Raw genomic sequence first — 16,807 nt, 5'->3', positions numbered from 1 at the left:
TTTTGCAGCAGTAGGAAGCTTTGGAAGCATGTCTAATCTGATTACCTTTCCTAACTTGAGAATAGTACAGTTCTGTTCCATTCTGAAGCTTGGAAGAAAATAGCACTTAAGTCATAAGGAAATGTGTAGGAGTTTTGTTTGGGACTTTTTCCCTTTATTACTTCTAACCAGAAAGATTAACAAAGTTTTGGATTTTAAGAATACCTATCAGTATTGTTCTTATGAAACATAAGCTTCTCCAGATACCACTTTTTAACACTGTGTGTAATTTATCCTTTTGGCTATCGGTTCTTGTGCTGTCTCTGTGGTGCATGACTTTGCTCACCTGAAGGGCTATTAGTATCATGTTCAGACGAAGATACTTGAGATTACAGAGCTGCTATCAGAATATTTTGCTGTCTGTAATATTTAATCATTTTGATTTTATTAAATATAGATGTAGAGGGAGTTCCACTTTGACCCAGGATGTAAATGTTAAATATGTTAGTTTAAAATTAGGAAGGAAAAATTGTATCAGTGAAAATTAACAACTATTATGTAAGGCCCACAAGATAGATAATCTGAGATACATCATCTTGTATGTTTTTTTGTTTGTTTCCAGTTCTTTCCTTCTAGTTATTCTGCTAGGTTATATAATGAGGCAGTTTTCCTAGTAGTCTTTATAAAATGCTTTAATTCTGTCACTAGTGGGTAGAATTTAAGCATTCTCCAAGTTTAACTGTAACACAGACTTGATTATTTTCTGTTAATTATCTCATTAAATAGAGGCATAGATAAAATTGAAACATTCATGAAATTATTCTGCAGTTAAGTTACAACTTTGTTTTGTCAAGAAAAGATTCAATAAAGGAAAGAGTAATCCTATCGTAGGAGCACCTGGATTTTAGAGGAGAGAAAGAATGTTTGGTGCTTGTGCTTTGAAGTAGATGGAGGGTTGGATAGAGAAAGGGAAGATTTTAAATTGAGGCATTCAAGTTGTTAATAACATAGAAAAGCAAAATGAGACCTAGTCCAACAAGACAAACTTGAATTAATGAGAAGGATGTCATCTACTCCTGACAACTGATGCATTTGTATGGTACGAACTTTCAAAAGAAGAAAACTTACCGTCTTGATGAAGACCTGTAGAGTGGATGTCTACAGACTCCAGCATCACAGAGAAAGCAATTGTACTTCAGTAGATTAAGCAGTTATTTTTTTATAGTCACTGTTCTAGTATTTCCATTTCTCTCTGGAATAATAAATACCCAAAGAGTCTGTCTTATTGATGAATAAGAAATTGTGAGTTTTGCTGCTCTTTTACATCTGAAGCTGATCTGATGAGGACCTCAACAAATCCTCATCAGCTCTACAACTGTCTTCCTGTTACTTGGGAGAGCTCCAGCTTGATTTCTGAATTTAAACTTGAGTTGTGCAATTAGAAGTGAAGATTTATGCATGAAGTTTCATGAAAATAGTTTTATTTTCACTGGCAGTCATTCATTACAGTAGCAATTTAGGAAATTTCGTATGGAGCTGTTTGAGTTTTGTTTGATAGGAAACATTTTCCAGAAAGCAGATTTTTCTTAAGAAAAATAATATCTATCTTAGTTAGAAAAATACTGTTTTCTTATGATTTCTACATTTTTCTTTTTTATGAAGTTCTATATAAACCTTTATGTTAATTTTCATTTATACCCCTATTTCATAACTGAAAATGTCGCTTTTTTTTTTTTTTTTTTTGACATAAGATAGTGTTTGGGCCAGTTTGTTTTTAACTACTACAATGAGAAAAAAAAACATTTTAATGTACTCACATCAGATTTATGAGAAATAGCCAGAATTCTGATCATTGCTTCAGTGCTAAGTTACTTGAGTTGTGTGAGACCCTTTGTGAGCCCACAGACTGACTGTAGCCCACCAGGTTCTCTGTCCATGGGATTCTCCAGGCAGGAATACTGTGGTGGCTTGTCATTCCCTCTTCCAGGGGATCTTCCTGACCTAGGGATCCAACCTCAGTCTCTTAATGTCTCCTGCACTGGCAGCAAGGTTCTTTACCACTAGCGCCACCTGGGAAGCCCAAAATGGTAAAACATAGCTACAGAATTTTTCAGCTGTGATGACCATATGTAAGGCTGCTGTCCAGTGCTATATGGTCTTTACTATTTCACCACATGCTTGTTTACAGAATTTTAAAACCATCCAAAAATCGCATTCAATGGGAAAATACATAAAAGAAAGATAAGATCACTTTTTTGTATTGTAGTGTTCTCTTTTAGTCTTTTAAAAAATATATCTCCATACGTTAAAAAACTTAGTCATACGTCAGTAATTTTAATAGTAGGCTGTCTGTTAATTTGTTTTAATTTCTCAGTGATGTTTATATTATTAGGTATTTTTAGTATGTTTATATTTTATTGTTAGACACTTTTAGTTCTATTAGCTAATTGATCCTTTCCACTCTCAGGTTTCTAGGTCGTGCCATAAAATATGGGGTTGATATTTGAAAATAAACAGTTTGGAATTCACTGGCCATAACTTTGAGTGTGTTGGATTTATCTTTGTTCAATAGCAAATAGCCTTGTTCAGTAATATTTACAACCTTGTGTGTTAGAACTATCTAGACTGCTTGGCATGGGATTTAAAATACATCAGTATTCTATCATGTATTGGTGCTGATTTATTTTTCTCCATTTCCACCTTGACTTTCTATAACCATGGATTTCGGAATTTGACTAGAGAATTTATTTTTTATGTTGATGATTACCAACTACATTAAAGAATACCTCAACTGAAAATAAGAGACACTGTAAATTTCAGCTGTAACTCAAATAACAAGTTAGTTCTAGTCCATATTATGTCACAGAAAACTGAGAATAAGGTAAATTATTCTTGAATATATTACTTGAAATGAAAAGGTGTTTCATTTTAAAAATACCATATTTTTCTAAGCAAATTAGCACTTCCTTGGAGGGAATAGGTGGAGTAAAAGGCTTTCAGAAACCAGTTGGTTTAATCACATTTTTGTGAGCATGCACCCACTGTTTATCAAACATGTTTCTTTATTTGGCAAACATAAGTGCAACATCTATGAGCCAATATTGCGCTTTGCATTAAAGGTACAAAGAAATATTCCCTATTGAGGCATTTGTCCAGGTGAGGGAAGTACCCCACCAGGATTCACAACCCCCAATGCCCTCAGCCTCTCCTTCTGTTGCTTACATTCTTCAATCATTTCTTATAACTTTTTTATACCCCATATTCTTCTGTTGCTCTTATGTTGCTTTGCAACACCTGCTTGACAGAACCGCAAGAATCCTGATTAAATCTAACACTCCTCCTCCTCGCCTGCACCTGTGCAGTTGATCAACAACCACAGTGACTGGTCTTGTTTTAAATTTATGACTGTGAACCTCAAGTGGGCACTGTTTGTCCTCCCTCCGTGCCCTTCCTACTGTCTCAGACTGTTTTATTTTTTAATGGCATAATCTTTAATTATTACTATAATTTTTGTTGGTATCATTAACATGTAATTATATTCAGGTGTACAATAACAGCACTTTGATATTTGTGTACAGTAATGATCACTGCAGTAAGTGTAATTCAGTCACATCCATCACTGTACATAGTTACAGAAATCTTTCTTTTTCAATATTTCTTCCCTCCTCCAAGCCCCGGCAACTCTCTCCATCCCCACTTTCAGCTGGTGACCTCATTGAAAAATTGAAAGAAGAAAATTTCTACAGAATTCCACTACATGACCTTCTTACCTATATATGCTGCCATATTTAATGCCTTCTCATCTTTCTCTTTAGGTGAACAAGCATGCTTCTATCTAAAACCCATCTTCTAACTGCTATATCTTCTGCCAAAATCAGAGTTATGGGCCCAGAAATTCTCCTCTTTTTTCTGTATATTTTGAGTTTCTTGTTCTCTTCTAAACCATTCCCATCTGTATATAGACCTGCAGTTACTTCTTTCATCTCAAAGAACACGCCTTTGAACTTACCCTGCGTTTTCTACTGTGCTGTTTCTTTGCTCCATTTCCATCTGGCAAAAATGATTTGAGTTACTTACACTTGTTATCCACTTTTTCTATTGTTTTTGTGTAAACCCAACCCAGTAAGGCTCATGCCACCCTGCACCTCCAGAGCTGTCAACTGTTCAGCCTTATTTCTTAACTTCTTACTTGTCTTACCTGTGTAACTGACCCAGTTGATCACTCTTTCTGTGATACTTTTTACATGAGTTCCAGCTGCTACAGCTGCAGTTACTTTTCTTGTTTATTTTTCTTTTCTGCCTTTCTCAAAATTAAAAAACCACTTCTCAGTTATTTTATCTTTTCTATCTTATTTCTTATCTTTATGTGTTTTCTCTCTTTTAATTGTTCTCTTCTTTTATTCTTCTGGTATACACTTTAACTTAATTTACACTGTATTTCTGTTTTTCCAATTCTGATTTGAGTCACATTTTTGATGTTGAATTTTTTTTTAAAATTTTTTGTTTTGCCCATTTTTGAATTGGTTGTTTTTTTGTTGGTGTTAAAGAGTTGTCAGAGTTCTCTATGTATTCTGTATACTAATCCCTTATCAGACATGGAATTTGCATATATTTTCTCCTGTGAACCCACAGAATTGTCTTTTCACCCTTGGTATTGTCATTTGCTGTACAGAAGTTTTTAATTTTGATAAAGTCCAATTTGTCTGTTTTTTTTTCTGTGTTGCTCATGCTTTTGGTTTGTATCCTAGAAAACATCGCCAAGTTCAGTGTTATGAAAATGTCCCCATTTTCTTATGAGAGTTTTATAGTTTTAGCTTTAATATTTAGCATTTTGGTCCATCTTGCATTAATTTTTATCTTTGATGTGGTATTCAGCTTTTTTAGTGACCTCTTTGGGTCTCACACAGAGCCCATCTCCTGATTTGCAGATAACATGGGGTTGAGAGTTAGAGACTCGGATAGACTGGAAGTGCCCACTCCTGTGGCCTCCCACTCCTGTGACTTTCCTGCCACTCCATGTTAACCTAAAGAGCTGTAAGTGAAGGCCATTTGACAGTGGTCTCCAAGTAAATATCTGTCCGTCTGTTGTAAGGAGAGAAAGGGAACATGGCCCATACCTTTGTCTCTAAGCCTCCTTACCCTCTGCGCACGGCTCCTCTTATGTGCCCTTCTTCATTTAACTTCACTTTATACCTCACTGCCATCTCCAAACTCTTGTCTCTATAAACCCTTGTCCTAGCCTGTTCACTTACGTTTATGATCCAAAGCATTAAAATGGAAAACTACTATGGAAGTCAAGGGCTATATGTTACTGCTCATGTGAAAAATTGTTTTGCACCGTGTAAAATGCTTCATATTAGACAGTCCTTCATGTAGAGAAATTTAAATGAAAGCTTATAAGCAGTGAGTAAAGTGAACATAAATATAATTTCTCTTTAGAAAAATGACTTTTGAGTTGGTTAGCTTTTCAGCGCAAGTGAAAGTAAACATTTCCTTTGTGAAAAAGATGAGTAAACTCAGGCATTTTTGCACTCAAATGGCTTTTCTCTCTCTCGGAGTGCTTATTTAACTGGACCTGTTCCATCAGTATTTATTATAGATTGATAGGTACATTTACTGTAAACCATTAACTTGGACCTGTTCCATTTCATAGGTTTATAGATTGGCAGGTACATCAATATGTTTGTCTAAATGTGCACAAAAATACTAACCCCCTAAACTTATCAAATATTCATAAAACAAACTTTGGGGATTCTTTTAGAAGTCAGTAGCTGCATCACAACATACAATGAATGCCAGAGTTGTTAACCATTAACAGTGATCTTTATAGTCCTGGTACAATGTTCTGTGATGTGTTGTTAACATTATATTCTACCTCTGCCTGAAGACCTTTGTTTCATTTTACACAGTTAAATTTTCTAGGAAAACAGATCTGTAGTATTGTAACGCCATTCTCTTATACTGTTTATGTCTTTAATATGATGATGTGATAATGTTAGTGTTTCCATCATTCTTCTTTTCTCTATTATGATGAAACCATTCCTGCTTTTTTTGGTGTGACTTGAACAGTGTTACCTGGGGTGGAAATATGAAATGTTAAGAGCATGCTTAGAATTTTATTTTTTTCAACACTGTGCTTTTATTTTTGTTTTGTTTTATCTTTCTAAGTTTATTCTTAAACTTTTTTGGCTGCGCAGGCTCTGCATTGTTGTGCACGGGCTTTCTCTCGTTGTGGTCAGCGGGGTTTACTGCAGTTGCGGGCGCAGGCTTCTCACTGTGGTGGCCTCTCTTGTTGCAGAGCACAGGCTCCAGGGCTCATGGGCTCAGTAGCCGCATCACTCGGGCTCCGGACCTCAGACTCGGCAGCTGTGCCGCACAGGCTCAGTTGCTGTGTAGCATGTGGGATCTTCCCGGACCAGGGATCAAACCCATGTCCCTGCATTGCAAGGCAGATTGTGAGTCACTGTATCATCAGGGGAGCCCTGTTTTAAAGTTCATGACTAAAGGCATTAAACAGTACTCAGTAGGTCTCTTTATAAATTTTGCTTTAGGTACTTTTTCACATTAAAAATAAATGTCTAAATCGAGATTATTATAGAAAATTCACAAAGTAGGTAACCTGGTTAAATTGCTTGTAAAGTTTGTAATTGATAACTAGTGCTGCTTTTCTCATAACTTGGTCTTTTTTTCTCTTACAACAGATTTCCCCCCATATCTTCTTACCCAGTTTAAGTGGGGAAATTCCTTTCCATCCTAAGAGGGCCTAAATTTTCATCTCAGATGTGAGGTTTTTAAAGCTAAGTTAGTTTTATGATGTATGTTATCTTTTTTGCATATAGATAGGCAAGATACAAAATACATAATTGTTCAGCAGTTGCTAAATGAGTCTCTCCTTTATAGAAAAAGTACAAATGATTTTAATACTTCACTTAAATTAATGGTTGGTTACTAGATTTTTATCTTTTACAATCTGTATGTGCATTTTAAATAATGAGTTTTAAAATATTTTGTCAGTTCAGTTTTGCTTTTGAAGTTATTTGTGCATTATTCTGCATGTAATTATCGTGTGGGTATATGTAAATACATGACTGATAATATTTCTTTGACAGTGGTTTAGTTGGGTTTAAAAAAGAGCCAAAATCTGAATTATTGTGGGCACAGTAACCGTTTTGGTATCTTATGTCTGGTTGACGAATGCTCTTTTCCATTTTTATTGTTGCTAAATGATTTCTTAGATGATTTGCCAACACATCCAAACAAAAATCAAAACGTTTTCATTTTAGAACTCTTCATTTTTCTCTGGTGAGAGCAAGTATGCTATGGTCTCTGAATGGTTCCTTTTAGCTTTGCATAAATATTTTAATTCAACACATTAAAATTTCAAATATTATGTAGCTGCTTTTTTGGGAAGGGTTCAGAAGATTTGTATTGTTGCCATGTCATGGCTGACTACCGTTGTCCTCTGTTAAATTGTAAGCTCCTTGAGAAGAGGCTGTGGTGCATTCATTGCCCAGCGCCTAGTGCACAGCCTCTCCCATGACAGGTACCTAACAAATACTTGTCCAGTGAACAAGCCCTTGTGCAGACTTCTAGTCTGGGGTTTCGTTGGAGGTTTTAATTTGGGGGATCATCTGTTCTACTTTTCTTTGTTTTATGGAGGTCAGGGAGCCAACTGCTAGAAGGTAAATGAGTTGCCCACGCTCTGTTCTTTCATGTTTATTCCATTAGTTGAACGTTAGATGATACCAACAGATTTTCCCCGAGTCAGTATATTCTTTGACAATGTTTTCCTTAGTACTTTAAATATCAGATGAGATACTTATCTAGGCTCCACACATTAATTACAAAGAGTTTATTGATAACTGACTTGAAAAAGTGTGGTCTAATCACTAACAGGTTCAGTCTTCATTTTTGTATTCCGTTTGTTCACGTTTGCTTCAGTATTTGTTTTTCCTGGTTTTTTAATATTCGTTGTTTAATGACAGTATTTAGTAATTTTCATTTCCTTGTGCTCTTGCAAGCTGTATTTCCTTTTGTCATGAAGAGGCCAGTTGCTCTCTTCAGTTTCCAAATTTAAAGTCCAGTTATAGGCAGTACTGGAGAAGGAAGTGGCAACTGACTCCAGTATTCTTGGCTGCAGGATACCATGGACAGAGGAACTTGGCGGGCTACAGTCCATAGGGTTGCAATGAGTCGGACATGACTGAAGTGACTTAGCATGTGTGCATGTAGTCGGTGCAGTTTTTATCAATAATCTAGAGTACCTGGTTTTCCTCGGACATTCTCAAAAAACTCTGATGCTTGAATTAAAGTTGCAAGTCATTTTGTTCATAGGCCAACTGCTTAGCTTCAATTTCTTTACTAGTTTTCAAGCTGCATTATCACAAAACATGATAGCTGACAGCAATGGGCTTGCTGTCCTTGGGGGAAAATCTAGGTATTTAGCAATGAAGTGGTTTCTTGGAATACCTATTGCCCTGAATAGCTGTTAATAGTGTTCTTCATTCACAGTTGAGAGTCCGCATTGGACCATGCATTCTAACGTCTTGGTTCCCTTTGTGGTGTTTAAAGCAGAATCGGGGGTACTGGAGAGCCACGGGGACAGAACGACCACCATGGCTGAGGGGTGAAAGCATGTTGATTCGTTTGGGAATGTTTGAGAGGAGGAGGAAAGCATCTTAAAACCAGAAAATGTGTATTTGCCTTAATTTTTTAAATTCCTGTTTTCTTTAAAGAGGTTATTTTTTAAAATTTATTTTTAAATTTAAGTATATTTGCTTTATACAGTTTTATTGTCTTCTGTCAAACCTCAACATGAATCAGCCATAGGTATACATATATCCCCTCCCTTTTGAACCTCCCTGCCATCTCCCTCCCCATCCCACCCCTCTAGGTTGATACAGAGCCCCTGTTTGAGTTTCCTGAGGTTGTCTATTTCACATACGGTAATGTGAGTTTCCATGTCACTCTTTCCATGCATCTCACCCTCCCCTCCCCTCTCCCCATGTCCATAAATCTGTTCTCTGTGTCTGTTTCTCCACTGCTGCCCTGTACATAAATTCTTCAGAACCATTTCTCTAGATTCCATATATATGTGTTAGAATATGATATTTATCTTTCTCTTTCTGACTCACTTCACTCTGTATAATAGGTTCTATGTTCATCTACCTCACAAATAGGTTATTTTGAAGGATGAATGAATATCCTACTTGGTATGGTGCCCTGAGGAGGAACTGAGACATGTTTTATGGTCTTTTTTTTTTTAAGCTACAATTTTCTGCTCTTTGCCACTTCCCCATAATTTCATTTTTTTAATGCAAGATATTTAAATTTAAACTATGTTTCCCATATTCTATCTTCTTGGACTATTTACTTATGCCTGAAGTAAATATGTTGCAATCTCTTTTTAATAAATATTAAATATACTACACAAAAAGTTTTGAGTTGATAGAGAATAAACAGATTCAGTGACAGCTTTTTTTGTAGTTCTGATCTTAATTCTCTTTATTTCACTCAAGTCTTTATTCTTGGTATTTTATAGGGAATCAGAGATCTTAATCCATGATTATTACCTCCTTTATTTAAATTAACAAACACTAGTAAAATAAAAATTAAACTGGCCTAGCTCTGCCTTAAATAATTTAATGTCAATAGTAATTTTGGGATATATCAGTTTGCTTTTGTCTCTTGCGTCAATTTCTTTTTCTCTCCTTTGTGTTCTTTGAAAGTATTCTGTAAAGAAAATAGAACCGTTGAATAATACTGTAGTGAGTAATTACATAATGGGCAAGAACATTTCTTTATATTTAAAATACAGTGATTAGTTATGACATAAGTTTATTTTCTGGTCATTTTTTTTCCCTTGTAAGAGTAGTCAGGCAACTGAGGTGATATTTAGAACCTCATTACATTCTGAAATGTTTGTCTGTTAATGTTTACATTGGTGGTCTCAACCTCAGGGCTTCCCTCGTAACTCAGCTGGTAAAGAATCTGCCTGTAATGCAGGAGACCCCGGTTTGATTCCTGGGTCAGGAAGATCTGCTGGAGAAGGGACAGGCTACCCACTCCAGTATTCTTGGGCTCCCTGGTGGCTCAGATGGTAAAGAATGTGCCTGTAATGCAGGAGACCTGGGTTGGGAAGATCCGCTGGAGAAGAGAATGGTTACTCACTCCAGTATTATGGCCTAGAGAATTCCATGGACTGTACAGTCCATGGGGTCACAAGAGTTGGATATGACTCAGTGACTTTTCACTTTCCCTTTTCTCAGCCTCTGTGTGGGGCAAGGGCATTTGTAATGTGAAGCAGCTACCTTAACCAAAATTCTCACACACTGTTTTCACCTGGTCCCCCTCCTCGTGGGTTCATTCCCACTTTACATTCTTCAGGAGGCTTTTTAGTTGCTGGTCTGGACTCTTCTGTATATGCTGTATACTTGATCAGAATAGGACCTGGCACGCTTTCTCATTCTAGTGTCACATTGTTTAACAGGCCCATTTCCCATTCTTCTCAGGCTCTTCACATACTACTTTTTGGCAAGCCTGTAGTTTGAACAGTCAGTTCAGTTCCATGGTTTGAGTTTCTTAATCTGTGAAATAGGTTCATTGATAGATTTTTTAAGGCATGTTCTAGTTCTGAAGGATATAAATTATAATAACACTAACAATATTATTATTACATTTTATGAAAAGAGCATAAATCTGACTGAAAAATGAAAGTGAAGGTTTCACAGTCAGGTGACTCTGTGCACTGCCGTGGGCTGCAGCCCGCCAGGCTCCTCTGTCCATGGGATTCTCCAGGCAAGATACTGGAGTGGGCTGCCACTTCCGTCTCCAAAATCTGACTGAGGAAAGACAAGACCTAAAGGAATAGAGTTAGAACAAAGGAATGCCTAAACAGAAGGCATGAAGAAAATGGAATAGAAGGGGGCAAATAATAAGGGAGTCATATAATATTAGCTAATACTTATGGAACCATATCAGTTCAATTCAGTCGCTCAGCTGTGTCTGACTCATTGCCACCCCATGAATTGCAGCACGCCAGGCCTCCCTGTCCATCACCAACTCCCAGAGTTCACTCAAACTCACGTCCATCGAGTCGGTGATGCCATCCAGCCATCTCATCCTCTGTCATCCCCTTCTCCTCCTGCCCCCAATCCCTCCCAGCATCAGAGTCTTTTCCAATGAGTCAACTCTTTGCATGAGGTGGCCAAAGTACTGGAGTTTCAGCTTTAGCATCATTCCTTCCAAAGAACACCCAGGACCGATCTCCTTCAGGATGGACTGGTTGGATCTCATTGCAGTCCAAGGGACTCTCAAGAGTCTTCTCCAACACCACAGTTCAAAAGCATCAATTCTTCAGCGCTCAGCTTTCTTCACAGTCCAACTCTCACATCCATACGTGACCACTGGAAAAACCATAGCCTTGACTAGACGGACCCATATAATTATTCTAATAGGAAACACATCTAAAAAATTTCTCAAAGAATCTCCTAAAACCATGCAGAATGATCAGTAACTTAAAAAATGATTGTTACAGTTTAGTTAAGACCATAGGGTTTAATGACTACTATTCAAATATTTTAGAAGCATGTATATTTTGTTCCATCTAATTCCAGAACCTTTCTCTAGCTTTTTTCCTGACTCAACATTGCTTCCACCCCCATATTCATTACTCAAGATAACCAGTCCTCTGATACCATCTGCAGAGGAGAAGATGTTTACCATATAGCATCTGTACTCTAGTGGTGCTCAGGGTAGCAAGCAGCCTGTGCCGTATGGAGTAACCATTATTTTATTTATGTATAGGTTCCTCCTATCTTGTTTCTAAGCAATGTACTGTATCTCTAAGTCATAAAGAAATCATTTTCACAGTACACATTGTAACTATGAAGACAGTGACTATTTTTTGCTTGTTTGATGCATTTGGTGCTCCATATAAAATATACAAGGGTACAGTGTCTTGGTAATATTCTTACACTGAAAGCTACTGTTTTATCCTAATTTGAATTTTATCCTACCTTGACATATAATTCATGTCAAAAATACAAGTCAAATTAGTAGTACACTTATTGGTTGTCAAAGTACCTCGTATTACAAAATTAACTAAACCAACAGAATCTTTGGTTCAGTTCAGTTCAGTTCAGTCGCTCAGTTGTGCCCAACTCTTTGCGACCCCATGAATCGGAGCACTGGTTAAAATACTATTATATCTTTCTTTAGCTTATGTTGATGGTATGTGTAACCATCATGAACTATTTTTTCTCATAAGAAAACAGTGTGTTGTGTTTTATTAAAGTGCATAGCATTAATTTCCATAACTATATTCTAATAAGAGCAACTTCTAGAAGTTCACATCCAGCTTTGCAGAGGGTGGAGTTATTTTCCGTTTATTCTTTGCTTTCACTGTCTAATATTGTTAGGAGCTAAATTGCTTTCTTCTCAAGCATAATGCAATTTTTAGCATTAATGGGAAAATTTATAATATGTAAATATACAGGTAGGTGCTAATGTGCCAGTATACATACCAGAGGAGTGTTTTTAGTAGAAGAATAATATTTGCTTTATACTGAATAAACTGAAGTCTCAGGTTGAGAATGTCTTGACCACATAGCTAGTCAGCAGGGATTATGTAAAGACTTTTCTAGAACTCATTCCATCCTTTCCTCATCCTAATTATCACTGTGGCCCTCACCAGCTTCCAGCAGACACCAGCCTACCCCTTGTGGGGTTGAGCCGTCAACGTTGCTGCAGGCCACAGTTTGCACCAGCAGTCTAGCTCTGCCTGGGAGTCCTTATAGATACTTGCTAGACCTATTCTGGGGCTTCCCAGGTGGCGCTAGTGGTAAAGAACCTGCCCTGCCAATGCAGGAGATGCAAGAGACATGGGTTTGATCCCTGGGTTGGGAAGATCCCCTGGAGGAGGGCAAGGCAACCCACTCCAGTATTCTTGCCTGGAGAATCCTATGGACAGAGGAACCTGGTGGGCTACAGTCCATAGTGTCAAAAAGACTTGGACACGATTGAAGGGACTTAGCACGTATGCATACAGGCCTACTCTAGAGCAAGAATATAATTTACTAGTAAGGTAATGACCTAAATCATTTACTTCCTGACTCAGGGTCTTTCTTACTTCACTTAATGCCTCTAATAATGAGGAGATTTTAATTTAAAAGCGCATTTTCAGTTTTTCATGTTCTCAAGTTAAAAATGTCAATCAGTTTTCCATTTTCCAGAATAAATGTATGTGATTTTGAAACATAAAAAGAGGTTTATTTTTAATGTTCCTTCTAGCTGAGTTTGTTACAAAATTAAACTTTTTCCCTCCCTTAAACAAATAGATTTATTGCAGTCAGTAGTAACTTGTGCCCTGTGAACTCCCTCAGACAGGCAGCACCTAGTGGAGAACCCATCACAACTGTTGACTCTCAGCCATCTGTATACGTAGGAAGCAACTCCGAAGCCTGAAAACTTGGCAGTCATGCTTCCCCTTAGCTTCCTGATATGTTTAGGGAAAAATAAACTACTTGCTGCTTACGAAAAGAACAAAGTAAACCAAAAAACGTATAGGAAATACTGTGAGTGCTCTTAATGGTTATTGTATAGCTTTGGTTTCTCTTTGGTGTAACAGAGGAAGTAGTGCTGGTCCAGGAATCCAGAGACCTAGCTGAGCCTTGGCTCAGCCAGCAGCTGAAAGTGTGTCCTGGGACAGACCACTACATCTCTCGCTGAGCCTTGGTAACTTTGTTCCTTAAACCAGAAAGTTGAACTTAGTGGCCCCCAAGGTTTTATAATATTATGATTCTATTTATGAGGTTCTCTTTAATATGGCATAGTTCCTTCTGTAGTATGTGTTTTGTATATTAACGTTAATTTCCTTTGATTTTAGGTATGACGAATGGATTAAAGCAGATAAAATAGTAAGACCTGCTGATAAAAATGTACCCAAGATAAAACATCGCAAGAAAATAAAGGTAATGAAAGCAAAATATATTTTGCTGTATATTATAGCTCTTAATTAAGGAACCTTTCCTCCAGAGTGAGTTGAGAGACTGCATGTGTGTGTGTGTATGTGTGTCTGTGTGTGTCTGTGTGTGTGTCTGTGTGTGTGTTAGTAGCTCTTAATTAAGGAACCTTTCCTCCTGAGTGAGTTGAGAGAGAGACTCTGTGTGTGTGTGTGACTCTGTGTGTGTGTTAGTAGAGTTGGAAATACTCTCTTGAAATAGCCAGTTTATCAAATACTAGATTTGGGTACAATTAATATTGTCAGCTTATGGAAAGGCATTTTGAAAACAGTACTAAGTGATCTTTGAGGCTTTTTTAGTTCCGACATTGTATAAGTCCACTCACCTAAGATTTCACTTACCCATTTCAACTGTTTCATGCACCTCTGGTCTCCAACTGGGAGCCAAGAAGTAGTGTGTAGCTGGGAACTCTGGGGTTACTGTAATAGCTGTAAACCATTCAGAGGAAGAAAAGAAGGTGCCTGAAGGCAGAGGAGAGCCTAGCTGCAGCTCTTTTGTTCTTCATCATCTTTCTGTCACTATAGATAGTGCTTTAGAATGTGTTCACAAGACCCCAAGAAGCACACACTGCATAGATACCATGGGGAATCTATTAATAATGCACTTGTATGGAAATTAATGGTAGTTTTATATATGATGGGATTAGTCTTGTTCATTCTAAGATTAAATCTTTTTAATGTTTTATTAGAAAGCAGACCATTAACTAGGTTTTAGAATATCTTTTCTCTCTTAATGGCTTTTTACTACTTTGAATGGTATATATAATTGAAGTGTTTGATAGTCCTCCTGAAATTCAATTTTCATTTTAAAAGTGAGGCGCTATTTACTTTCTGGCTAAATGATACTTTTGTGGCCCTACGTACAAAATTTTTCCCCTAAGATTATTACTCTTTTCTCATGATGAAACTGGGTTCATATTTTTAAAGTTTTGGTTTGGCAACTCAGTAGCTACAACTCAGGACACTTGGTCTTTATTGAAAAGTGTGAAAGTCATGCTGTTGCTTCTAAGCTACTAGAAGAATTTTGTGTGTGTGGCAGTAAACAGCCTGTTTCCTTGCACAGAGTAAATTTTAGGAGTTGTATTTCTCAGGTAGAGGATAGGGTAGGGGTAGGAGAAGCAATATTAGAATATTACTTGGGGAATTTTTTCTAAATATTTATTTACGTCTCAGTTTAGTTCTAGGCCCCTCCCAGGCATTTAAAATTGTTGGTCATAAGGGAAGAGGCATGTGAATTTTGGAAAAGCTTCCTAGAAATTATTTAATAATAGTATACCCATCCCTTGATCTCATCTGACTCTGAGAAGACAGCCATTAAAAGCCATATTTGAACTTTGCATGGCATAGACTATTTCTGCCTTCAGACTGTATGATATATTATGATCTCTGGTATAAAGTGATGAAAAGGCTGGCAAGAATAGGAAAATTAGAGCAGCACTAGTCATTGATAAGCTTTGGTACACATAAGCCTTCTCAGTGCATCCAGAATCTTCAGCTCAGGTGCTCTGAGTAAGTGAATCTCACACTTAAGCATGCGTCACAGTCACCTGGAGAACTTGGTGAAACTCGGATTGCTTGTTCCCATCCCCAGTGATTCTGATTCACTGGCTTTGAGTCTGGTTCGAGGAGTTTTCACTTAAATTGCCAGGAGGTGCTAAGGTCTCTGGGCCCATGGTCCATACTTAGAGAACCACTATCCTAAACAGAATTAACTTCTGTGTATCTAGAATGATACTAACTCTGTACCATCTATGAGAGAACTGTGAAAATAGTCGCTCAGCAATCTATAGAAGTTCCAGGAAATATATTAGCCCCTTCCCGTCTATTCATAAAAAGAGAATTTGGGAAATTTTCTCATTTTTTCATGAAACATTAATTTATCAATGCAGGAAGGATGTCCCACTGACTTGACTTTATAGCAAGTCATTTGTTTCTTTCCAGTTGTCAACTGAAGATAACTAAAATTTTATCATTCCCAACCCTCATTTTATATTGAGAATCTTCCAGGTTTTAAAACTACCAGATTGAAATTGTGTTTCTTTTTTAAAGAGTGAATATTTAAGCCTATTGTGATTTCATTTTTATAGAGTTTGTAACACCAGTTATTAGCAGTATGGAGGTTTGCTTTTCTTAATTGCCTATATGATTGCTAATTTATTTCCATTAATAAAATATAAATATTAGAAACTTTATTTCTCATCCTATAATATTTGTTAGATAAGTTTGAAAAAACATCTCTGACTGTTTTGTGGGACTTTATATTCTTTTTATGATTTTTAGTAATGTAGTCTATAGCTTTGAGTTAAAAATGAGTTTTAGCATTGTTACTAATGAATGCTTCATGATAAATTATGACTAACATAGGATACCTTTTTTTCCTTAACTTAGAATAAATTAGACAAAGAAAAAGACAAAGATGAAAAATACTCTCCTAAAAACTGTAAACTCCGGCGCTTGTCAAAACCGCCATTTCAGACAAATCCATCTCCTGAAATGGTATCCAAATTGGATCTTACTGATGCCAAGAACTCTGATACAGCTCATATTAAATCCATAGAAATCACTTCAATCCTTAATGGACTTCAAGGTAAACATAGCGAGCATCCTGTTGCATGCAAGTATTTGTTTTAAATGTCTTTAATTTTTATAAATCAAATGCTATAAAGATAATTCATTGACATTATCAAGTTCTCTTTTTTAATTGAAGCATAACTTTGACTCTGTTATTACTTGAAATCAGCCATTGATTTTATTTTTTTTTACAACTGTATTAAATCTGTATATACTCCTAAAGAGGATATTATTTAC

At 36.7% G+C, this 16,807-nt stretch overlaps 1 protein-coding gene across 12 annotated transcripts in view; it reads left to right on the top strand.

Moving 5' to 3' along the window:
• Positions 1-16,807, top strand: part of ARID4B (AT-rich interaction domain 4B) — a 139,360-nt gene that overhangs the window by 101,482 nt on the left and 21,071 nt on the right. For all 12 annotated transcript variants that reach the window (XM_060406727.1, XM_060406724.1, XM_060406722.1 and 9 more), the window contains 2 exons: positions 13,865-13,949; positions 16,388-16,586. In XM_060406727.1, the coding sequence (XP_060262710.1) occupies positions 13,865-13,949; positions 16,388-16,586 (284 nt within the window). The remainder of the gene's footprint in view (positions 1-13,864; positions 13,950-16,387; positions 16,587-16,807) is intronic.

This window comes from Ovis aries, chromosome 25 (assembly GCF_016772045.2).
Source record: "Ovis aries strain OAR_USU_Benz2616 breed Rambouillet chromosome 25, ARS-UI_Ramb_v3.0, whole genome shotgun sequence".
In the NCBI taxonomy this organism is placed as follows: Eukaryota; Metazoa; Chordata; class Mammalia; order Artiodactyla; family Bovidae; genus Ovis; species Ovis aries.
This window is presented reverse-complemented; position numbering and strand designations above follow the sequence as displayed.